The following is a 24,447-nucleotide window of genomic DNA, read 5'->3' on the forward strand; positions in this document are numbered from 1 at the left end:
CTCCAACATCTGCCTGTCCTGCTCACTGAAAAAAAAAAAAAAAATCATGGAGCTGCTGCTAATTTCATTAGCAGCCCTGTCAAGCGGTTCATCAATCTATGATTTCCTGGCTTGCCGCCGTGAGGAAACAAGCGGGATCTGCTCTGAATTCACAAAGCCATCCTCTGGGGCAATTTGTCTGAAGGCTTAACATTTCCCAAGTGGATTGTTATCTCGGACTAAAACTGGGGGAGGGAGTGGGTTTGGGGTTTTTTTTGTTGTTGCCTTCTTTTTTTTTTTTTTTTCCTGGAATAAAACAGAATATCCTCTAAGCTGCCAACCCAGAGGCGGGAGTTGCCCTGTCCCAGAGATGGGCAGGGACAAGCAGGACCACAGGCACCCGCCGTCCGGGGCCAGCAGCATCTCCTTGCTCAGCCCCTCTCCACAGCAGCAGAGAAACAAAATCCACAGGTGCCCAACCAGCTGCCCATGGAGAGGGGCACGGATTAGGTGTGTGGGGCAGGCAAAAGGTAACTGAGAAGCGTCGGAGCAATGAATAAGGCTCCAAGGAGCTACAGCTCCATCGGGAACCATGGAGGGTTGCGTTTCCAAACGCTGGTTTCCCCAAACCTGCCGAAACACAAGTGGCTGTGAATTCACAGCCCTCACGGAGGGTCCCGGCTGCCGGGGCTGCATCCAGCCCCCACAACCCCACCCAGCACCCCGGTCCCATCCAGCCCCCACAACCCCATCCAGCACTCCGGTCCCATCCAGCCCCCACAACCCCATCCAGCACCCCGGTCCCATCCAGCCCCTGTGGCCCCATCCAGCCCCCACAACCCCATCCAGCCCCCGCGGCCCCATCCGGCACCCCGGTGCCATCCAGCCCCCGCGGCCCCATCCGGCACCCCGGTCCCATCCAGCCCCCGCGGCCCCATCCGGCACCCCGGTCCCATCCAGCCCCTGTGGCCCCATCCAGCACCCTGGTCCCATCCAGCCCCCGCAGCCCCATCCAGCCCCCGCAGCCCCATCCAGCCCCCGCAGCCCCATCCAGCAACCCGGTCCCATCCAGCCCCCACAACCCCATCCAGCACCCCAGTCCCATCCAGCCCCCACAACCCCATCCAGCACCCCGGTCCCATCCAGCCCCCGGCTCCGGCTGCCGGTCGCGGCGGTTCCGCGGCTCACAGCTCCCTCTCCTGGCTCCATCGCAGCATCCCCCGGCGGAGCTGGGTTATTTCGGGGGGAGAGGGGATGCTCTGCCTGCCCGCACCCCACTGCCTGCCGCAGGCAAAGAACGAACGGCAAATTCAGGAGCGATAAATCACAGGAAAGGGGAAAGCTAGGAGCCGGGGCTTTTGGTGTTGGAAGAAGCAGCAGAACAGAAAACACCTCGCTTTCAACCAAAAATCATCTTAGTAATTAAAATAAATGGATAAATAAATAAAGCACCAGTAACCCTACAATTTAATTTAGAGATGACAAAAAAACTTCTTACCCCAAATTCTAATTTTGGGAATTTAACTTTCTCTCTCCACCACCAATCCCAAAAGGCAAGGCCATTATTTTAAATGGAAAAATTCTCACGCAAAATGAAGGGAGGTAGTGTTACATTGGAAGGAAAAGGACGGACAAAGCAAATACCCCCAGTTTTCCACCATTAACCTTTCTGGGTTGATACCTTCCCATGTGTCATCCCAATATTTTAGCCAAATGGTTGGCTGAATTTGACCCAGAACATTTATTCTTCCAAAATTCTATTTTCCACCAAACCTTCTCCTCCTTGGAGACCAGCCCCAGCCCACCTCACGGACTTAGAGAGCAGGAGCAGGAGGTCCCAGGTGCCTAAACACAAGTCAGGGCCAGCTACACGACAGAAGGAAGAAATGAGGTTGCATCTGCCAGTCCCAGCACCCGCACAGTACCATTAGGCATAGGTGGCATTACTGTTTGTGCTGATGTTGCTGTTGCTTGTAGGGTTTTGGTGGCCTTTCCTGCACTGCAACCCTCGCCAACAAGCTGAGGACCTGAGAGAAGTCCCTGGTCACAGGATCTGCTTTGTGAAATTGCAAACGTTGTCTCAGCACGAGGCCAGACATCATCTAGCTGACCTCTGTACCCTCTCAGTGCATCCTACCACGTAAACCTTTCTACTCGTCCTCAAGCAGACTGTCTGAGCTATCGGAGAAGAAGTCCTCCAGATCCTGCTGCCTCATCTTGGACTCCAGAAGAGTGATGCGCTGCTTGAGCTTCATCTGGGCATCATTGTACTCTGTCAGGAGCCGGCCAAAGCGGGTGTGCAGTGTGTCCAGGTTCAAGGCCAGCCTGTCCAGCTTCTCCTCTGTGCTTTTCCCCTCTGTGCTTGCCTCCGCAGCTGACTCATCCAGCAGCCCTTCCTTGATCAGGATCTCCCGGCCACGCTCCTCCAAGACCTTTTTGGCATCAGGATACTCCGTGACTGCTTCCATAAGATCTTCTTTTGAGAGGCAGAAGAGATCAGAGTAGCCCAAGCTACGGATGTTGGCAGTGCGCCTGTTGCCCATTTTGCTCCCTTTAATGTTAAGGATGCTGATCTCACCAAAGCAGCCTCCTGCAGTGAGCAAAGCATACTGTGTTATTCCATCATCTGCCACCACGGCCAGCTTCCCTTCCTTGATGATGTACATCTCTTTCCCAATGTCCCCCTTCCGACAAATGTAATCTCCTGGGCTGAACACCTGAAGGCGAAGCTTTAGCACCAGCTCCACCAGTAGACCTGCCTCACAGTCCTGGAAAATCCTCACCTTCTTCAGTGTCTCCAGGTGAACATTGATGGCAATCTCCGCCCTTAACTTATCAGGGAGATTCTTGAGGACTTCTCGTTCATCTACTGCCTTCTTGTTGGTCCACAGGTAGTCAAACCACTTGATGACTTTGGTTTCCATGTCTTTGCTCACTTTGCGGAACTGCATGTAGTGTTTGATGGCATCAATTTTTGCCTGGAACTCTGCCCTGGTGGCATTCATGTTGGATATCATGGATCCCACATTCCCCACAATGGTGGCAAAGATGAGGACACCGATGAGGAAATCAAAGATCACAAAGAGGTACTCTTCATCACGCACAGGGGGAGGGGTTTCTCCAATGGTAGTCAAAGTCAGTGTAGACCAGTAGAGACAGTAGACATACTCCCGGGTCAGATACCCATATTCAGGGTCTGTGACATTGGGATAGACCCAGGTGTCCTCTCCAAAGCCTATGGCCTTGGAGATGGCATAATAAATACATGCATTCCAGTGGATGATGACCAGGATGTAAAGAACCAAGTTGCAAATGCGGAAGATGTTGGGGTGGCTGGTTCTGGTCTCAGTCCTGTCAAAGAACTCAAACATGCGGGAGAAGTGCAGCAGCCTGTTGAAACGCAATGCAGGGTGGTGCAATCCCACAGCAACATATGCCAGGTCTGTGGGCAGGATGGAGAGAACATCCAGCTTGAACTGCAAGGTGTGGATGTAGTTATCCCGTAACTTCTTCAGGTCCTTAACCAGAAGGCCCTGTTCCAAGAAACCTGAGAAGTAAATGATAGAATTATTGTGGCTTCTGTTCAACTCTTCTGCAGGCTTTGCAAGCAGTTCTGAGAAACAATTTATGGTATGCCAATTTATGGTATGCCAACATGCGTATATACACAGGGTCATAAAAACATTACCAGTTCCACCTGATCTACTCCGTTTACAAGCTCGTGTTATCACTCAAACCCTTCATCTGGCAAAAGCCACCTAAATATATCACTTAGGGATTTACTATGTTGCCACAAAAAAAATGGGGGCACGAAGGTTTCCATCCTCCAGATCATGAATTATTGCAGTTCCGACAGAAAATGTAGAGCCACCTGCCGTGTTCCGAGAACATTAAATTCTACCATTTTTCTGTGTAGATAATTCATTAGCTGAATTGATGCAAAATCGAGATACAGACCTTCAGCTATGCCCGAATTCTAGTAGTAATGCAGGTAATTTTGTACAATTATTCAAAGGTGAAGTTGAAAGCTGGGAAGATTAATCTTTCATTCTGAAACTTACTCTGTTTCTCAGATCTTTTAATTAGATTCTTTCTCTGGAGACTGCTTCACATAATAGTGAGTGCTAAGATAGACAAAACCCTCATTCTAATGGAGCTGTAGATTAGGCCTCTCCCTTGCAGCTCATCTCTACTTTTAGGGGATTAAAGCAAAGCCCTCACAAGCCAGGGTGTTGCTTGCGCTTACCTGTGCGCAGGCGGATCACTATGTCCCCAATGTAGATAGAGTCTGAGATGTAGTCTAACACCAGCCAGAGGACAACGTAGGTCTTTTGCAGGTCACTGAAGCAAGCCCTGGAGGAAAGGCATGAAATAGGGTGGTGAGACCAAAAAATCTCCATATCATCTCCAACTAGTACAGCTGAATATAGGCTGATTCTGAGGCTCCTAACTGCAATAGGGCTTGGCTACACCCCCCTCTTCGAGAAATTAAAACCCCCTTCTCTGAAAAAACTGCCCCACCATGACCTACGTAAAACGAAGTCTTGAAACCACCTCCCAAACGCACCTTGCAACTTTACCCCAAAATCACGGTCCTTTTCACTCAGGGCCAGAGGATGGATGCTCTGCCTTTGCACCGCAGAAGTCACAGTGATAGCAAGGGTCCCTTTCCTTTAGGGTCCCGCCAGCCCCAGTGCCACCAGTATCGGTTGTCTGGTCCTGGCTGAGCCATGACAAGCAGGTGAACAGGAGGACTAGAGGAGACAGGGACCCTACAACCTCCCAGCTCACCTGGCTACAAGCAAGCACCAGTTATAGAGGACAGGAACTGCAATGACAGCCAGCCAGCGGTAATACCCGTCCCCTGCAGGGTCCACCACAAAGATCTGCCATTTCTTCCTGGAAACAGAGAGAAGCCAAAGCTGGCAATGTATGAATAAAGGGCTAAACACAGAAAATAGGGTTGGAAGGAACCATCTGAGACACATCCTTCATGCCTTGCACTAGACTGGCTCAAACAGAGCTGCAGCTTGAGTGCCATTCTGTGAACTAAAACCAGTCCCAGCAGCGATGAGCAAAAATGCCCAGCACTGTTTCAGCTCTTTTATCCCCAAAACTGTGTTCAGTCATGTACCAGGAGAGGAAACCACAGGACTGTAAGTCAAAGCAAGTGGCCTGCGTGCACACAGCACTCCAGTGGCAGAGCCAGAAACAGATGTATGGAAGGTGATGAGAAAACATCTCATTACATGACACTGCATCTCCCAGATGAGGTGTGGATTGGTGCCAGGCAGATCTTAAGAGCAGATTAATTAGAGCAGGAAGGAAAGCATGCTGCAGATCAGCGAGAGCACCAGGAGGGGATGCCCAAGCCCCAGAGGAGCCGCCCAGCGGGTGGTTGGCATTGCGAGGCTGCCACCACCATGCTGCTCACAGCTGCCCGCCTGCAGTCTGCTCAGCCCTGGGTCCACCCTTTGAACTGCTCCCAAGTGTTTGATCCCGCGCATCTTGAGACTCTGAGATAAGACGTGTGTGCTCCAGTCGCCAGATCTCACCAGACAAGCCAGGGAAGAGAAACTCTGTGACTGGGCTGATAGGTTTAGCTGCTGCAACCTCGTAGGGTAAAACTCCCTCCTCTCCCTCCTTCCAGCTTTTGAACACACAAAACTCCCTCCAGTGACAGGAAAACAAAACAGCCCGCTTAGCAGCAGGCTTCCCGTGCCTGCCCTGTTGATTCTGTCAGCTTCAAAAGCAAAATCTCTGCCTTGAAGTCTCCTTCCCCAGCCGCATAGGCAGCGGCACCCGTGGTGCCCGGAGCGTGGGGACTGGCACTCGGTGCAATGCCAGCAGCGGTCCTTCGTGTTTGCTCTAGGTTCTTCGCATTTGCTCTGGGTACAGCCACAGAGAAGCAGGTCGTCCAACATCCTCATTAAAAGTGCTTATCTTTTGCTCAGAAAGTGAGACTTAAATGGGGTTTTTTTGAGAAAGGGACTCTGCTCCCTGGGACATACAGCACTGCCAGATGGGAAGCACTGACTCACCTGCAGCCAGCCAGTACTGTTGTAACACCAACAAGCACTAGTAACCTCAATAATGGTGTTAATTACATCAGTAATTTCAGCTTTAAATCACCAGTACTGCCTACAGCAGGTGGCCAGGATCACTGGCATTACACTGACAGTGGGACCAAGGCTCTGGGTTAACCCAGGAAGAGGGAATAACCATCTGCCTCTTCCCAAAGGCTTTGCACCCAAGCCTGCAACCATGGAGGCTCTCACAGCAGTGAACAACAGCTCGTGTTTGGAGTTACCAGACTTGGGGCTCTTCTTACCTGTGCAGCTGGGGACCTAGAAAACAGCAGAAGTTACCACCATCTCCCCAAGACCCCACTGGCACTGAGCAGCCCTTTCACGGTATGCTTCAGCACCCTCTGATAATTAACAAGCTCCCCTGAACCTTGCAGGGCAGAAGATTTCTTTCCCCATGACTAGTGAAGACCCAGATACAAGGCTCAGATATTTTTCTCCTAGAGAAAACAAGCAATTTTTGGTGTTTTAATTACCATATATAATGTTAGAGTCCAGAGTAGTCTGTGAGCTTTGCCCTTCAATTAGCCAGCAGAAGAAAAGCCATGTTATTGTTTTTCACCGAGAATGTGAGCTGAGATGAAAGGGCTGGATTTGAAAGGGCCTTTTCAGAAAGCTGCCGTCACAATGTCTGCTCTTTGTGGGGTGTGGGCAGCAAACACACTCCCTTCATCCTGCAGATGATGAATGAGACCGGCAAATCCCATGTGTTTGTGTTTGCTGTGGTCTCCTGGGTGGAGATCACACATCCCTTGGCTTGTCCCCAGCTCCTCATATGCACAAGCTGAAGGGGCATCTCTTCACAGACCCAAGGCTGGCTCCAAGTGCCAACCCTGGCGCTGAACCGCTCTGAAAATGGGGAGCTTTCCCACCTGTCACAAGCCATAGCAATGTGTGTTTGCTACCAGGGCATGGACCAGAGGAGAGAATCCTCCACAGGTGAGGGAAAGGCCAGGTCTTTTCCACAAGGACAGACTACCAGGTCCTGTGTGCCTGCACAACAGCCCAGCAAAGCCAGGCTGGTTGTCTGGACAGGGGCTGGAGAGGACAGGAAGGACCCTTCCCACCACTGTGTCCCACCTCCCCCTTTCCCATCCCCACCCGCCTCCATCAGCCATCACTGCTGGGAACCCCCGAGTCCAGCCAAGTGCAGTTGCAGCCACAGGGAAGGGGCCCTACTTTTTGTTTGCCTCCTCGGTCTCTTCGTCTTCATGTCCAGCACCTGCAGCCACTGTCTGGAGCTCAGGGCCCTGGAAGCGCTCGAGGAAGGGGTCTGGCCTTTGCTGCTCCTCGTGCAAGCTCTTGCTGGCCCAGTCCCTCAGCACCAGCACCAGCCGGACTATCCTGGACAGGGGAGAGAGGCAGAGTCAGGAGGGGTCTGCACAGCAACGAGAAAGCAAAAGCTTGAGAGCAAGCAGGGGGCTACAGCTGAGAAGAAAACTCTCACACCTCCCTCTCAAGCCCAAACATTTCCTTTTTTCTCACCTTGTAGTGACGGTGTGGGACCAAGACTATATGAGCAAGAGAGCCCACCCTGGCAGAGTCCCACCGCTCCTTCCCCAATCCTGCTGCCGTTCCCACAGGGACACGAGGAATGTGTGGGTGACTGGGGCAGAGGGAGGCTGTCTGCAAGGCAAAGGAGTCCCGAGCCTTCCCGGGGTCCCCAGAGTGAAGGAGCCATCCCCTCCCACACCCCTGCTCATGGGCACCTGCACACACAGAGCAGCATTCGCAGATGCTGGTCCCTGCAACCTTTGAATGCCATGCGGCAGGAGGAGACCGTCACCCCACACCTGTCCCCAGCGTCAAAGCCAGGCACAAAAGGCTCAGGCTCACCCAGGCTCAGCAGCACACAGAGGTACCTGGCCAAGGCTCCCCTGCCTTGGAAAGCGGGGGCAGCCAGCTGCTCCCCCCCATCTGGGGGATCCCCTCTCCGCGGCTCTGAGGAGGTGTCCTCCTGGGCTGAGCAGGTCCTGCAGTGGGGAAAAGGGCAGGTCGCAGCCACAACGTGCCACCATGGCACCTGCCCACAGCCAAATGAACTGGAGGTAGCAGGCAGCTGAAGTTTGGCATCACAGCCCTGCCCACATCAGGTCTCTGCAAACACAGGGAGCTGGCCCTCCCCTTCCCTGCCTCCCTCAACCAAACCAGGGAACAGCCTGACCTCCTGGTGCTGAGCCCTGTCCCCTCCGCATCACCCTCCACTCGGGCTCGGGCAGGCGGGCAGGGGTGCTGGTTGGCCGGTGAGCTGTGCAGACCATTACTCTTGGCTGTCATCCTCCATGTGAGGAGACCATGGGCACACACCCTGTCCCAGAGACCTGCAAAGAGCAGAAAACAGCCATAAGAAGAGCCATGCAGGACACATCATGTGGTTTGAACCCAGAGATACGGCACAGCATGGGAAGAGAGAGGGTCAAACCCCATGGGATGTGCCCGTCCCATGTTTTCCACCACTGGCCATCACTGATGCTGCAGTAAGAGTCCTGCAGAGCATTTCACCCTCCCCAAGAGATCCTACATCTGCCCACGGCCCATCAAAGATGCTTTCCTCATCGTACAGGGTGCTCGGCCACTGCTAAGGCAACAGCATCCCCAGTGAGCCATGCCATAACAACGAGCCCACAGCTCTCGGCACCACTACTGTCCCAAGGACAAGAAAAGAGACTCATAAGGGATGTAAACACGAGGCCAGCCCTGTCAGGGAGATGCTGTCGTGCAGCAGCAGGGAGTAGACTTTGCATGTACAAAGGTGTTTGCACCTAAGCAACCCCTGTCCTTCCCCAGGGCACTGCAACCTGTGGGTGCTCTGCCCAGGAAGCCCCACCTCTCATCACCACAGAAATCTCCCTTGAGCTGGAAATTAAAGTTTGCTGTTTAAAAAGAGCCTTGCTGAGGTTCGTGCTGGCAGGAGCTACCATCTGGTTTCAGAGAGCAGCAGAGAAGATCCTGGATTAATACATGGAGACTGCTGTGGAGCTGTTAAGTGTGGGATTTCATCAGGAATTGTTTACCTAATAAGCAAGAGATGCCTGCAGGGCTTGCCCATCTCCAGCATCACACACGGCCCTCACTGTTCTGCTGCACCCTAGTGTAGACCACATCATGCAAAAGCACCTCGCAGAAACACAGACTTGCACATGCAGGGAGGCAAAGGCACACAGGCGTTGCCCAGCCCTACCTAGATCACGTATTCCCACTCTGGCCACCCAGCCTGCTCCCCCCGGGGCACAGCACACCCTCCATACCCGCAATGCACAGGTGAGGCAGGTTCCAGGAGACAACACGCTGCTGCTCTGACACGGTGCAGCCCACGGCCGAGGCTCTGCTTGGGAGAAGGCAAAGCCTTGTGCACCTTTACCAACAGGAACAAAGTCTACATCCACGCCGCACACCCAGGCAAGCCGCCTCCCCAGGGCAGCTGAGCTACTACTGAGAAGCCACCACCGTCCACTTACGAGCCTGGTGTCCCCCGAAGCCTGCAACACTTGGCTGCTGTCTGCTGCGCACTAGTGAGGGTGGCTGGGGAGCATCCCTCCCCCAGGAGCCTCCCGGGCTGCCTCTGGAGCACTCAGGATTTTCATACGTGTGTTGAGCTGCAAAGCAAAACCAGCACAAGCAGAGCTGCCTGCACTCCTGCCCAAGCCGAGAAGAGGGCCAGGCAGCCGGGCAGCGCCCGGGCAGCGGCAGAGGGGCTGCCGCGGTGCGCAGGGAGGGTGCACACGCGCGTGTGTCTCGTCACCACAGCACGCCCATCCCCTGAGCATCCTAAATGCCCTGAGCAGCAAGGCACACTTCAAGAGGAGTTAACTAGCAGCTGGCTTTGTGTTTGGGAGATGAAAGAGGAGGAGGCAAACACACTGCTCGGGGATGCTCCATTTCCCTACCCACCTCGGTGGCTGGAGGGACCCAAGGCATCTCTCAGGGCAGAGATCGCAGCCATCCTGAGCGGCTCTGGGTCCAGTGGCTCCTGAGTGCCCGGCAAACCTTGGGGAAGGGTCATTGCCCACCCAGGGACAGGCACAGCCGGCGGACCCCCAGCTGGGCTCAGGTCTTGCCGCACAAGGGGATGCACTGGCACTGCCTCCCAGGCCCCCTGCCCTAGGGAAAAACAAAGCTGGTGACTATTTCCCTGCTTCACAGGCTGTGCCACGGCTAATGCTATGATGGAAAATTTGCAGAAGCAGCCACATTTGAACACTCTCCCATCCTGCTACCTCTGGGGAGAAAAACACCGAATTTGCTGCTCTGGAGTTGCAGCAAAGAGAGGTGCAGAGTTTGAAGATGATCATGAAATGCATCTTTCATCAATTTCTGCCCTCGTACTTCGTTGACAAAGCCATTCCAATAACCAGTTAGCAAAAAATTTGTGTCCCCAAAGCAATAAGAAAGAGAGTAATTTTTACCCCCTTCCTTTAGCATCCAACTACTTGCAGTAGCTGAGGCTGGATCGGTCCCCACCGTGCACATGGAGTCCTGCACCATGTACAGGGCTGATCTGAAAGCATCAGCACCAGGACTCCCTTTGCCACCAGATATTTACCTTTTTTTTTTTTTTTTTTCCCCAAAGCCTTCAATTCTGCTTACTCTGATCTCAGTGAAACCTGGGCAGCAGGGAACTCAAAGGAAGAAATGGAATTTTTGCAGCCTTGGCCGGGGCAGCTGGTGTTGTTGGGTGCTGCCGGGATGAGCACCCAGCAGAAAGGGACACATCACCCTGCTCTTGTCCCCGCACCACGGAGCCCGGCACTGCGGGCAGCTCACAGACCAGGAGCACCAGCGTGTATAACCCCCCTTCCACCTCTCCTTTTGCTCCCTACCTGCAGCTGCCTTCAAAAGGAACACAGGAACCCCAGTGTCTCATAAAATAAGCATGCGTGGCTGAGACATCCAGCACCAGGTCAGAGTCCTGCTGCCAAGGGAATAAAACTTACCCATTCCCATCCACTGGGATACCAGCATCAGACTCCACGGTTGGTAGAAGAAACAAATCCAGACCACACAGAGATTATTAAAATCGGCATTTTATGGGTCAGTGTTTCAAGACTTACACAAAAGACATATTGTATCCCCTACAAACTGCCAATAACTAGCCTTTGAGAACAGGCAGTTCGATCACCTCTCCTCCAAACACCTTCAATCCACATTCTGAAGGTGATGTGTCCCCCAAAGGGTCAGCCCTTCTCGCCTTAAAATACAGCTTAAAAACAACCAACCAAAAATACAAGCTTCCGCCAAAGCACATTTGCACCTCTCAGAGAAGGAAAACCAGTCAAATGATTTACCTCCTTTCCTGGCACGAGTCCCAGCAGCAGACCCCTTGTAAAGGCCCATTGTGTTAGGTCACCCTGGCCACAGCCTTGAGCCACAAGCCAGAGGAACCAGCCCTGCACCAGTGCTCCCATTCCTCACACGCACCCAAGCCCACCACACCATCCTGGCTCCCACCTGCAATAAATCTCAGCGCTCTCCTCAGCTCATCTATCAGGCACAGGTTCAGATCTGCAATTACTTGTGGGACAGTTATTTATTAGTCGATGTCCGGCTGCCAGATTTACAGTCACAGATGCTTGATGCAGTTGCAGGCAAGAAACGCCCAAGCATCCGTGCCTGTAAACAAGCCCTTGGGACATCTGGATGACCTGTAGATCCAGCTACAATTACTTATAGGTAGAACAGAGAGGTCCTATTAGGTCATGTTAACACCTGCCCCCAGAGCCTTGCAAGCACAACTCCAGCAGATGTGCTAGAAAAACACCAAAAGCATCCCAAAGTCAGCTCAGACCCAGGTGTTACTAAACTCCACAAAAGGAAAGAAATGGCAAAGCTGTTCAACTGGGCTTGGTTTTAGCTAAAGAGAATCTGGGCCAATAATTCCCTTCACCTGTCTTCTTGCACCATTGCTGAAGTTACAGCTTGGCAGCAGAGCTGGGAGCCATCCTGCCCTCTGGCCCTGGCAAACTAACAAATAGCTACTGCTGCCCAGTGGGCAATTTTCCATGGCCTGTCTGGTGCTGTCACTGTTGGTGTGAGGTCTTATAATGCAGAGAGTCACCACGAGGAGGTTTCCCCGTTTAAATCCCTCTGGGAAAGAGCCAAGCTCCTGAATAAGCCCAGACCTAAGCAATGCTCTTACAGCCACTTTGGATCTGAATATTTGTAAATCTGCTGTTGAACTGCCTCAAGCAGGGAGGGAGATGGTGGCGCAGCAGCAGCTGCAGGGACGCGAGCTCCTCGGTCTGCATGCCTCCTAGGGAAGGGGCTACGGCACAGGACAACCGTCAGCGCTACTTCCACCAAAGAGCAGTTGTGCAAGGAAGAAAAGAAAACCTACCAGCAGTTTAAAAACACTCAGCCACTCCACACAAGCTTTTTGCATGGAAGATGAGGAACAGATCACAGCAGCTGGCTGAGAATTTTAATGGGGTCAGAATTGAGTTGTCCAAGCTGGGACGTGGTCAGGGGACTGAGCCCACCATAGTCTAAGACTGTGACCAGACCCCATGTCCACAAACACCTAACACCTTGGGTTTGAGCCTCCTCTAGCAGACAGCCCAAGGGCCAGAGGGTCTCCCATTACTTTGCACAGGACAGACACCTCCTGTATCAGCCACCAATTTCTCACGAGACCTGGGCTCTTCGCAGCAGCTTCCCACACAAGCACTGACCCCATCAAGCATACAAGGTGTTTGCTGGTGGATACAGATCATTTGCAGCCACAGCCCAGCCCGGGGACTGCACCTGTTGGGCCACACTCCTTGCACCCCACCTGTCCCTGACACCCACCTCCAGCTGCTGTGGCACATGGCCCAGCTCCATCGTTTCCCTCACCCACCTCTGATGCGAGAGCATGGGAGAGGGCTGGCACCTTCGCTGTAATCGCAGCCTAAAGCACACAAATCCTCAAGGGCCTGCAGTGCAAAAAGCAGGTCAAGTTAAGAAGAAACACATAGTTTTACTGCTTGCAAGCACACGAGCAAGGATTCTCTCCCTGCCCTCACCCTCACTGCTGGGGTTGGGCAGGGGAGGTCGGGGCACAGGAAATCATCTCCTCAGCCAGAGCCACGTGTTGATGAGGCAGGCGGAGATCAGCACGGAGTAGACCAGGGCTTCCTTCTGCCGCCAGGCGTTGCACTGCTCCTCCAGCACGCGGAGCCTCCCCGAGATCCTCGTCAACTGCAAGGGAAGCGGTGGGGCCACTGTCAGCCCTGCAGCAAAGTGCGGGACACTTGCTACACCCCAGAGGTGTGGGACAGCAAGGGATGGAGGGATGGGAACTGCCATCTCCTTCACGTCCTCCTTTCCCAGAGCAGCAGCTATCTTTGTTTGGGAGAATTAGCCGCAGTACCTCAGCTCCTGAGCAGATGCTTCAGCAAAAGGTCCTTCCCATCAGAAGAGCATCTGAGCCCTTTACCACCAGCAGATGGAAGGGTCTGGCTGCCTCCTGTAGCTCTACAGCCCCCCAGGGCAGGAGCTTGGTGGGTCAATACACATGTAAGTCCTCCCCCGCTTCTCCATTAGCTGGGACCAGCTTGGCAAGGCCAGTCCATCAGGGCCAAGCAACAGACCCCCAGAGCCTCCTCGCCCACCCTCCTACAGCTTTCCCAGGAGACATTTGCAACCCTTCACCCCCATCCCACCTGCTTTCTCATTGCTGCCATCTCAGCCACTCCAACCTCCTCCAAGGTGCCCTCTTGGGCTGGGCCAGGCTCCTGGGAGCTGGGGAAGAAAAACAGAGATGCAGACAGACAAACACTGCTCAAGAGGTGCAACTGCCTTCCCTCACACACCGCATCGCCACGGGAAGCCGAGCCATGCAGGTAGCGTGCGATGCCCACGATGGGCTGTCTGGATGCAGCATCGGGAGAAAGGAAATAGCACCTGCACAGCATCTACTCACCTCCTCTTAACCCCCATCATGCGTATTTATACCCCTCCACCATGCACCCCGTAGTGTCACAACAAAACATACAGCACATGCCATGACAGGCAACAGGGAAAACGCATGCTTGTATTTCTTTAGACATCCATCAGAGAGAAAACAAGATATTTACCGAGCATCCGTCCCTGGTAGTCAGAGGAATTCATTGAGGGTTAAATAAATCATCTTTAGAGCCAGCCAGGTAAATAAGTATCACAGGGCCAATACCAAAATGGAAGGATGATCTCATTTACATCAGCATGTGAGGATCTCACTGGTGGGAAGCAGCCATTAACTGAGGGAAAACTATCTGAGCAAGTGCATCAGCCAGCAGAAAAGGGTCCTGCGTTTGCTGACACAGGGATTTGTTCCTCTCTGGTATCTCCAGATACCACGAGCTCACTTTCCCTGTACCCCCAACAACAACAAAAAAAAAAGTATCACTTTTTGCTCTTCTAGCAAGTTATACCTGCAACTTGAAACATAAACAAGCAACCCAAGCATGCACCACTTTCTTCCACCCCTGGAAACAAAGGGGCCACCACTGGGATTAGCGGCTGCACTGGCAGAGGCAACACAGACCACGGATCTCCAGGGCATCCCCTGGAGAACCAGCTTTGCTGCAGGGCCCACAGCACCGAGACTCAAAAAGAAATACATGCACAGTGAGAAAAATCAAAATTGCCATGTTCAGTCTGTTGTTCTTGTCATCATAGGCTAGGCTTGCACCAGTTCTTCTATAATCAAAACTCCCCTATGCACATCAATAACTGCCACGGGCACTTGCTGATATCATGCAGTTAATGAGTGTCTAACACGGCTCCTTCAGAGACCTTGGGGACTGGAGGGTATTTATTCCTGTTTGCGACATGATGTTGATCTCACTGAAGACAAGCCAAAACTGCATGCAGAGATTCAGTGAATCTGCCTGAAAAATACATTTGCAAGATAATACCTCCACACAATGTAGCTGCAGTGTAAAATGAAAATCATAACAGAAAGAAAACCCAAATTTCCCCAGCACAGAGCCATTAGAAAAGGACACATCCTGGGGCTTTTGACGGAAAAAAATCCCAGCTGATACAGGTGAACACCCTTTAGAGGAGAGACTATAAATTACTTTCTGATGACTCATACCCTTCAAGAGGTCACCATCAGGCAAATATTCCAGTCTGTCCAAGACCAGACTTTATTAAAATTTCAGGACAAACAAGTCAGCTTGGTCATTTTTTATTTTTATTGTTGCATAGGAGTACAGAGTTGTCATATCTAAGAGGCACTGTAGGCATCTGAAGTGATGCAAAGTACTAAGAAGAGGCATTTCAAGGGGGTTGGCTTCAAAGGGAGACTGAGACCTGGGGAGAGGCCCAGGACTCAGCCCACTGTGCTACGGCAGCTCCACAAGGTACCACCTCTCATGGTACCATGGCCTAAACCTCCTCTACTGCTGATGGGAGGAGGGAGAAGGCCTTACATAGCCACTAACTAGATCTGTTGGCATGCCCACACTTCTTTCAGAAAGAAGAAGAAAAAAAAAAAAAAAAAAGGCAACATTTGAAGACTTTGAAGACAATCAGCCTTCTGTGGCTAAAAGCAGGGACACTACTTTGCACTGTCTGCAGGCAGAAGCCAGCTCTGCTGCCTGCACCTCCGTGCCAGCTGGGGAGGGAAGGCAGGATGTGCTGTGGATGGCACCGATGATGGATGCTCACTCTCCTTCCCTTTCCTCCTGGAGCCTTTGCTCAAGGAGAATTAGAAGTATTTAGACACTCCTCTGGGTGTTCAGCAGCCTTAGAGCGGTGGGGACACCTTAGGGCCGCAATGATGTCTTTGAACGTGTTAAATTTACTGGACTTGCACAGGTAAGAGTGTGGTAGAGATAGTTACTCCAGCCCATCCAGAGATACTGTGGCCATTGCATACCTGCTCCAGTGAGCACACTGGCACACTGCACCCTGGCCAGAGGCTATGGGGTTGGTACCTCGGTGCACCCAGTTTGTGGAAAAAGTTAATTAACAGTGACTAAGATACAGCCAAGGGTGCTGGGAACCTGCAGGAATGGGCATCTCACAGACACGACCTGAGTCAGGCCATCTGCTCTGGACTTTGATTCCTTTCACAAATTGATCTCCATCAAGCTATCAAAGCATGCAGAAAAATTAGTACTTGCTTAGCAGTGAAGAGCAGCTGAAAACCCAGCAATGTCACAGGCAGCATTTGGTCCCTCGGGGTGCCCAGTGTTAAGCTGAGCAGGAGACACGAGCTGGGCTGGGTTAACAGGGACTGCTGCACCCAGGGCAGGCGAGGAGAAGAGTCTGGGGCAGCCATGCACGACCAGCCTGCTCCTGTGGTTTGCAGAGCTCACACCTGGCTCATGCCTTAGAAAAGCAAAGGCAAGTCCTGGCAGAGTGACAGAGAGGTGGCTCAAGATGAGCTGAAGTCACCTGGATGGCACTGGGTCTTGCAGGGAATCCTGGAAACGGTGGTAGAGCATCTGGCCCAGGTGGTACATGGTCTGGAAGATGTTCTGCACGGAGTAGATCCTGCCCGTCTCCACGAGGAGGGGGACCGGGGCGCTGTGCACAGGCAGGGGGCACATGTCCTCGCTGGGGTGCATACAGAATCACGCCTGTTATCTCCTGGCCTGGTACAGCACGGGCACAGCCTGGCATTTGGAAGTGCCCTTCGTCCCTTCAGCAGCTCCAAGCATCTCTGGGCAATGCCATCGGCACCCAGACCCCCACATCACCAAGTAGGAGAACCCCCTCCAGCAGCCTCAGAGACAGTCGCCTGACTCCTCCAAAACCAACCATGGCTGTGTGACACCCAGACCTTCACCAGCCGCTCTCACAGGGGTTGCAGAAGGAAGCTCTCCTGCCACCCACCACAACCCTGGACTTCCAGGAGGAAAAGTGGCTCTGCTCTGGGATTAAGCTAGAGACCATTTCTCCACCAGAGGGACTCTAGAGCCCAAGGCCATGAGCAGAAGATCACTATCACCATGCTGCTGCTCACAAACTACATTCAAAGAGCTGTAAAGAAAGTGTGCTCTAAGCCCACTCTATCTGCAAGGCACAGGCTTCAACAACCACTGTATAAACCCGGTTAAGCCCTGGTGCCTCATTTGCCAGTGGCCACCTGCCTGTAGCCCCCAGCACTCTGCCATGCTGGTGCTGGAGCAGGAGAGCACGTTGCAGAGCACCAAGGGGAAGATGGGCACAGCCAGAGCAGGCAGCAAGGTCCTCTGGACCCAATGGCCAGGCAAGGACTGACAGCACTCCCAGCCTGCTGGAAGACGAGACAGTCTCCCACGTGCATCTTGGCAGAGAGCTCACCACCCTGGGAACCAACACAGCTGCCCTCAACGCTGCCTGGCACAAACCTTCTCTGATGCCAGGAGCCATGTTCCTCTCGTGCAAGAGTAGGACATGCCAGGTGCTGCCTTGCCCCAATCTGGACACCCCCCACCTCAGGGCACTGACACCGGAGAGCATCAGAGCAACAGCAGATACCGATGCCCACCCACCCCAGACAGCTCCGGGTTCTTGCTCACCGCTCATGGTGCTGGCCCGGGCTGCGCAAGGCCAACTGGGCACAGTCATTTGGAGTCCTCTCCTGCCGCGACCTGCTGCTGTGGTGGCCCTGTGGGCATCGAACACAACCGCGTTAGTGCAGAGACCCCACACAGGGCGAGCCCAGCGCCGTGCCCTGCAGTGCCAGGAGCCCATCCGTGGGGAAAGCAGTCAGTGGTGGGAGTGCTACATGGGCTCCAAACCTGGTGAGCTGATGCTGGATCAGGTGGAGACACGCTCAGAGCAGGGAGGAGGTCACCAGCAAGGAACCTGCTGATCTAACCTCTATTCAGATCAAAAATCCTGAACCCAGCGCATCTGGGAATGGCTCTTGAATCTCATGGAGGTGAAACCACTTGAGAAGGCAGATCAGCAGCTCCAGCAGCCAAACCAAGCCTTGGCCTGCCTATGTCAGGGGCCTCTCTTTGAATTAGTTTCACACAAGGTTAAAATCTGCTTTCGTTTCTGACACCAGAACCAGACCAAACAACTCCTTCTCATACTTCATCCAGGAGAAACAGAGACTTCAAAAGCAGCAGGAGGTTGTGGGGGGACTGCATCTACCTCAGCCGATCTCCTGCTCACAAAATGCAGCAGGAGACCTGGCTGAACCAATGTCCCAGCACACAGGTGTGTACTGGTTACGGGACAGAAAGAGATCCCACCACCCCTACGCCCTCACTCCTTGGACCTCCTGGAAGGACACAGCACTCTGGAAGATGAATTCTGGCTCGGGCTGATAACAGATGTCTGGAGAAACCCAACACTGAGATTGCTCCCCTTTCCCACCACAGGCAATCCCATCCACTCTCAACACGGTACCGATCGTTTGCGTTTCTGGGAGCTTGATCTGCTGGCCACGTGCAGAAAAGGGAGCTCCCCGAGGTGGGTGGGCTGCGCAGAGGAGTCTGGGGACACATGCACCACAACAGAGGGGACCTTCCTTTGCTGGTTCAGCAGGATGGGCCTCAAACTGGCATCTGATATTTCTACGAAGAGCAGAGAGGAAAGAATTAAACCAAACTCAATGCCCTCAGGACAGGAGAGAAGAGAGATCCACCCATGTAGGAGACCCAACCTTGTGTCTGGTGTTACCAGATGTACATCAAAAGCCATGTGCCACAGGCGTGAGTGGCAGGACAGCCCAGAGACGCATGGACTGGAAAGCAACTGAACAGGCTGTTCTGGAAAAGTGAGGTTTGGGAGCAGCTTCTCAAAGAGAACAGGGCCACATGTCTCTGCAGCCCAAAGCAGGCAGCCTACCAAAGGCCCAGAGGGAACTGTAAGAGATGTGGAGGGAGATGCCTCCACGCTTTGCTTCTCACTTTTTGGAGCTAAGAGACCCCTCCTGCCTTCTGTTGGTCACCTTTGCCCACCTCTCCCCAAGCATCTCTCCACCATCCTGTCCTACCTTCCAGAAGAAAGCTGACTACAACATCTGCCCTGTCCTCTCCTCTTGCAAAGCAAACCACTGGGGACTTCATAAAGAGGTCCCACTCCCTAGGATATTGTAGAGCCCCACCAACCTTCAGCCACCCCAAAATACAACCCAGGACATTACCTGCAAGAGAAATCCTATCAGGGATGTGCATCCGAAAGGAAGGAGGGATGTCCTCTGTCACTGGCTCCTTGTCCACAGGGCTGAAGCTATCTGCCACCTTCAGCCTGTTGGGAACTTGCATCCTTTGATTGATGGCTTCTGTGAAGAGCAGGTCACAGCGGACTCGGTTCAGGTCCAGTCCCCAAAACGGCCACATCTTTTTTTTATTTCCTCAGATTGCTCGAGCACCCTGGTGTTTCACATAGAGGAAAAGAAAGCTGAGCGAAAGCAGGAGCAAGGAGCTCTTCCAAACTGGCACCTGCACAAGGGACAGCATACATGCTGTAAGACAGCTAAAATATAGGCAAAAACAACCCAAAAGATAGACCCTGTCAGAGTCATCCTGGAGAATGGGGTGTGCCACGAAGCTCAGCTGACACGGACGAGGGCATGGGGCTGCTGCAGGTGGGAACTCCTGATCGGCAGAAAGAGAAAGGAGAAAACTCCTGCATGTCCTGGGAGCAAAGCATGAGCTTAGCACCTATTGCTTTGATTGATAGCAAGGAAAGGCTGAGAGAGGAGCAGTTCAGTATACCCTAAAAACGAGTGGAAAAAAAAAAAATCCATCCAGAAGTCAATTTTTTTGGAGGGCTGGGCACACATTTTTGTGTTCATACACCTTCAAGGAAAAAAGAGGTTTTCTAAAAACAAACAACATGTTTTGGCGATAGGATCCCAGGTTACCACAGGAAAAAACTGAGCACTAAGCTCCTTCTCCATACTTTCGCTGCAGCAGGCCCATACCCCATTCCACACCCCATCCAGCACCCACCTCCTCCAGTGACTCACACCAAGCTGAACGAGATGGACTTTACCCAAAGCAGAGCTGACAGATGCTGAACCATCCTCCCAGAGGGTAAGGAAAAGCACAGGTCAGCTCCCTCAGGCCAGCATCGTCCTGGCTCTCTCCCAGGAGGGCACTGGCATGGAGGAACAGTCTCCAGCTCTCACTGCTCCTGGGGGCAGCCGACAGCCAGAGAGGGACACAGAACACAGATACTATCCAGGGCTTTGCAGCTGCTCAGAACACACAACTGCCCCGTGCCTCAGTTTCCCCTTTGCCAAGTCCCAGGGCTCTGAGACATGCTCTGGGGCCACAATGTCCCAACACTTTCACTGAGTGATGCAAGCAGAGGGCAATCAATGAGCATTTGGAAGAGAAGGCCCAAAATACACCTTCCTGGCTCCCAGCATATGCACTCTTCATTATTTCCCAAAAAGCTGCAGCTGAGGAGAAAACCCCAACAAGTGAGGGCTGCTGATGCCGGCACATCCCAGGTGGACCCCAGCACTGTCCCAGCATCCCAGACATGCCACACGCATGCACAGCCTCTCTGCACCCTCCTTGCTGCTGCCCTTTGAGTTTTCCACACTCAAAAAGGTCCTAGTTTGCTTCCAGGTCAAAATCTCCACCACAGCACAACCAACCAGAGGAAAGAAAGGTTTTCCTCTTCAAAGCTCAAGGGGGAAGATGAGAGGAGGCGGCTAGTAGGAACACGCAGGGGCCCTGCCTTCTTTGATCACATTCGGGGACTATATTTAGTAGCTGGGTGTCTGACGCTGTGTTTCCAGCCCACCAGGCTGCTCCCAGCTGACAGCAGCCAGGGCTCCCCACCACAACCCTTGCTGCTGCTTCTTCGGACCCTCTCGCCTGCCCCTGCCTGCTGCCACCCCCAGGATATCACCCATGGCAGAGCAGGGGGAAATCCCTGGGGAACAGCGCTGCTGCCCAAAGCATGAAGGACCACAGGAAATGTGGCCACTGAGCCACTGCTCCCGTCCCCTGCAGCAGCCGGGCCCTGTAACCCCAGGTACAGGAAGGCAGCAGAACCAGCTCCACGTCTGCAATAACCAGCACTTCAGTGATTACCTGCCTTGCACTGCTCTCTCCTCCTCTGTCAGTAAAAACCTTTTAATTGAAGAGACAAAAATTTGCCCAGCATCAACAGCAGGGATTTCCTGCTTCCAGCTGTGCAGAGATGAGATCCCTGTCCCTGCAACTGGGGCTGCCCCAGAGGCGCTGCCGGAGACACGGGCTGTGGGGGCACAGCTGCCCCACACCTTCTTCACCACCCTGCCCAGACCCAATGCTGGCATGGGTGACAAAACCTCCGGGTGTCAAAACACACACGCATCCTGCTTGTCCCCAAAACCTCAAATAAAGTGGATTTTTGCAGGACCCCCCCCACTCGGGAGTGGGGCAATACGTCCTGGGATGGTCCCAAAGCGGTTTCAGTCCCACAGGAGAAACCTGTGTCAAACACCCAGCCCCACAACCACAGAGAGAGGTTTCTCCTTTACATTTTTGGTGCTTTAGAGGAGCGAACACTCTGTTGCTTTCTCAGCCTGCTCTCTGGGAAACCAGCATATATTAATAACAATAAATCTGGAGAGGGCATATCGGTTCATTTTCTAACCACCCCGGAAGCTGCTGCAGCTCCCGAAGAGCAGAGGGATGAGAGGGCAGTGAAAAGCAGGCTCTAAGAGAGTAAGCTATTAAAAAAAAAAGTCTGCTGTCAAAATCCATAAGAACAAAACGCTTAACTGGTTGGATTTCCTCTTTTAACTTTCTTTAGGGCTCTCTCTAGCTATTGCCAAGCAACCCCGCCTCACCAGCGGGAGAAGATTCCTTCTGGGCCTCTGCTTTGGCACTTCTTGCATGTGCAGCGACAGGGAATTTCCAGCACACTAAGCCTGCGAGTAGGTTTAAGTCCCTGCAAGCCAGGAAAACCTGCCCTGTGGAGGGAAACCCCACAACCTCCCTCTCTCCATCCCTCCCCAGCCCAGTATGCTCCATACAAGGCAGGAGGGGGTACCAGGATGGCGGTGCAGGGGGGAGCAGCCCTCTGCTAGAGGAGCTGACCTCGCTCACAGCTCTGCCCTGCAGCTCGGGGCCGTGCCTTGTCACGGTAGAAAGGGGCTAAACAAGGAGGGGAAAGGGGTTTTGTCACCTGCCACGGCCACGCAGAGCCAGGGTGGCCCCTCTGCCCCCCGCCTTAGGGACGCGCTGGGGAGAAGAGGGCTCCGGGGACCCCAGACACAGCACCCCGGCGGGGCTGAGGAACTCCGGCCACGGGACACGCGTGAGAAGAGCCGAACCCCCGCGGAGGTGGGAGGCGGGAGGGGAGCGGGGCCGGGGGGCGGCTCCAGGGCACGCAGGGCTCCCACGGCCTCCCGGGGGGGGACCCAGCCCTCGCCCCCCAGGGCCTCCACAGCACCTCCCGCTGACCGACGCGCTTCCCCGCAGAGTCGAGACGAGTCCAGTCCCGCCCCGTCCCCGGCACCCGCCGGCCCCGCGGCTTGCACAGAGCGGGGGAGTGCGGGGCACTTACTTGTTTTTGCAGCCCAAAGGAACTCCCGGACCTGTAAACAGCCGCACCCGCTGACCAGCCGGGGCGGGGGTGGTATCTACCGGGACAACCCGCCCCCCCTCCCGCCGCGCTTAAAGCCGCAGCCGGGGTAATTAACGACTCATGAGCGCGGCGCCTCCCCGGGGATAGCGGGCACCCCCAGCCCGGCCCCCCCGCCCGCAGGTCAACCTCGTCCCTCCCACGAAGTAATAAGATTGCCGGATAGAAAGGGTCGCTCTTGCCAGGGGCAAAACCGGGGGACAAAGGCAAACCCGGGAGCTCCGCCCCGTTCCAGGCACACGCTGCCCAGGGGTGTTTGCAGGCGAACCGACCCACAGTTCAAGGTCAGGGCTTTGCCCGGCTCTTCTGGGGACCCCAACGCCGGGCAGCCCCAGCCCCAGCTGAGATGATCCAGCGCAGGAGATCGGGCAGGAGCTGGGACAGTGGCCACCCCAGCACCGAGCTGTGCCGCAGCTCATCTCGCCTGCCTCTCAGTGGAGTTTGCAGCGATAAAAACGATCTGTTTGGGATGAATGGCAGTTTTAAGCATTTCTGAATGGGGACAGAGTCCAAGATCTGACCGTAAAATCTGGTTTTGAAAGGGTTTAAACTAAATCCTGTGCTGCCCTACTCTTGCTATTTAAAGGGGATTATCTAAGAGGTTTAGGAGCACATAGAGGAACAGCAAGAAACCTTGTGCACCTAAATCCCCTCAAAGACCTTAGGAAATCCCTCCGCACTTCACCTACTGACTGGTCAGGGCTCACAGGACATGCTCTGGCTCTGAGAGTCACATCACATGCCCAGGGAGGTCAAAGGCTCCAGTCCTGGCATGCGGTTCCCTCCCAGCCCCGCAGCAGCACACACCTGGTCCCCAGAGATGGTGCCCTCCTGCAGCTGTGCCCAGGGCAGGTATCGGTGCCACCGTGCCACGGCTGCCTCCATCACCCTGCAGAGCTGAGCCCCAGGCACCCTCGCGAGATGGAAATCCAGCTGCACCCAGGGAGGGACGCCCCTGTGGGAAAAAGCCACCCTGTGCTACTCAGCAGACAGTGAGGGTTTTTTAATAAATACCTTTTTTTTTTTTTTTTTTTTTTTCACAGAAATATACCAAGTTTTACAGAATACAAACTGCAGGGATAATGACCGAGTATCAAAGACAGAGGATGCAGAGCGCCCTTCTGTCTCCCTCCAGTCTTTTCCAGGCTCTGACCCCAATGCTCGCTGTCAGGTCTTCCCATAAGCCCAATTTGCTAAGGCCAAAAGGCAGAATAAAGGCCTGGGAGGGGACAGACAAGGTGCCAGCAGCTGCAAACCCATGTCCTGCCCCAGGAACGGCCACGCTGGGCAAGCCTCAGCTCTGGGCTGAGGGCACCTGCAGCGAGAGCATCGTTGGGACTGAGCAGGTGCAGAGATGTACAATAGCCTTTCAGTGCTGGTGGAGAGACTGGTACTGGGGTGAACACCAAGGAGTGGCAGTGCTGGGGGTTTCTGGGCTAGTCCTATGGGGCAGATGAACACAACCCCCCTTTTTAACCCATCATGCATGACTGGGAAATGACAGCCCCATTGCTCGGACCTCAAAAACAGCTGCCCAGGAAAAGGGGACACTGGTCCCACAGCAAAGCACCCGGCTCTGCCCTGGCACCACAACCAGCCAGTGGTCAGGTGCAACAGAGTCTGGCCCTACTCCCGACCCATTGGCATTGCTGGGTCATGGCATGGTCAGCCCTCACCTCTGCAGCCATCTCTGTCAGCTCCACGCCGCAGCCAGGGCCACCAAGCACTCTGCCCACCAGAAGGGCCTGGAGGAGAGTGGGGTCTCACATTCCCCTTAACCTGCTCTGGAGAACAAAGAGCACCAAAGAGAGGGGCCAGGCAGGACAGAGACGTTTGGGGTAGAGAGTGTGGAGGTTCGGCCTGTCCAGTCTCCCTGTGC

The 24,447-nt window shown here is 53.9% G+C and overlaps 2 protein-coding genes across 6 annotated transcripts; both read right to left on the bottom strand.

Moving 5' to 3' along the window:
* Positions 1-1,376: 1,376 nt before the first annotated feature.
* CNGA2 (cyclic nucleotide gated channel subunit alpha 2) lies at positions 1,377-9,391 on the bottom strand. Of its 2 annotated transcripts, XM_065643075.1 has the most exons (7): positions 9,314-9,391; positions 8,230-8,386; positions 7,928-8,038; positions 7,245-7,409; positions 4,771-4,878; positions 4,226-4,332; positions 1,377-3,526 (listed from the first exon to the last, which is right to left on the bottom strand). In XM_065643075.1, exons 2-7 carry the CDS (start codon positions 8,340-8,342, stop codon positions 2,130-2,132), a joined length of 2,001 nt encoding a protein of 666 aa, XP_065499147.1. In that variant the 5' UTR covers positions 8,343-8,386; positions 9,314-9,391; the 3' UTR covers positions 1,377-2,129. The 2 variants fall into 2 exon arrangements, with proteins under 2 accessions (XP_065499147.1, XP_065499148.1); XM_065643076.1 differs by lacking the exon at positions 4,771-4,878.
* A 1,625-nt stretch (positions 9,392-11,016) lies between these two features.
* Positions 11,017-22,571, bottom strand: FATE1 (fetal and adult testis expressed 1). Of its 4 annotated transcripts, none has more exons than XM_065643080.1 (7): positions 22,491-22,571; positions 19,120-19,348; positions 18,381-18,547; positions 17,540-17,628; positions 16,431-16,562; positions 13,706-13,784; positions 11,017-13,241 (listed from the first exon to the last, which is right to left on the bottom strand). In XM_065643080.1, the coding sequence occupies exons 2-7, from the start codon at positions 19,313-19,315 to the stop codon at positions 13,110-13,112; spliced, it is 795 nt and encodes a 264-aa protein (XP_065499152.1). In that variant the 5' UTR covers positions 19,316-19,348; positions 22,491-22,571; the 3' UTR covers positions 11,017-13,109. The 4 variants fall into 4 exon arrangements, with proteins under 4 accessions (XP_065499152.1, XP_065499149.1, XP_065499150.1 ...); XM_065643077.1 differs by having other exon boundaries at positions 11,018-13,241; positions 16,431-16,592; XM_065643078.1 differs by having other exon boundaries at positions 11,018-13,241; positions 16,431-16,592; positions 19,120-19,417; positions 22,491-22,564.
* Positions 22,572-24,447: the final 1,876 nt, after the last annotated feature.

The sequence above is a fragment of the Caloenas nicobarica genome, chromosome 12, assembly GCF_036013445.1.
Source record: "Caloenas nicobarica isolate bCalNic1 chromosome 12, bCalNic1.hap1, whole genome shotgun sequence".
Classification (NCBI taxonomy): Eukaryota; Metazoa; Chordata; class Aves; order Columbiformes; family Columbidae; genus Caloenas; species Caloenas nicobarica.

What these genes read in the sequence shown, in the direction of transcription:
- FATE1 (XM_065643077.1), bottom strand. Translation starts at nt 19,315, where the DNA reads ATGTGGCCGTTTTGGGGACTGGACCTGAACCGAGTCCGCTGTGACCTG. An exon ending in TGATAGGATTTCTCTTGCAG is followed by an intron (nt 18,548 to 19,119) that starts GTAATGTCCTGG and finishes TGCTCTTCGTAG; the next exon opens with AAATATCAGATGCCAGTTTG. An exon ending in TGGCAGCAATGAGAAAGCAG is followed by an intron (nt 13,242 to 13,705) that starts GTGGGATGGGGG and finishes CTTCCCTTGCAG; the next exon opens with TTGACGAGGATCTCGGGGAG.
- CNGA2 (XM_065643075.1), bottom strand. Translation starts at nt 8,342, where the DNA reads ATGACAGCCAAGAGTAATGGTCTGCACAGCTCACCGGCCAACCAGCAC. An exon ending in ACCGAGGAGGCAAACAAAAA is followed by an intron (nt 4,879 to 7,244) that starts GTAGGGCCCCTT and finishes CTCTGTTTCCAG; the next exon opens with GAAGAAATGGCAGATCTTTG. An exon ending in AGTGATCCGCCTGCGCACAG is followed by an intron (nt 3,527 to 4,225) that starts GTAAGCGCAAGC and finishes TTTACTTCTCAG; the next exon opens with GTTTCTTGGAACAGGGCCTT.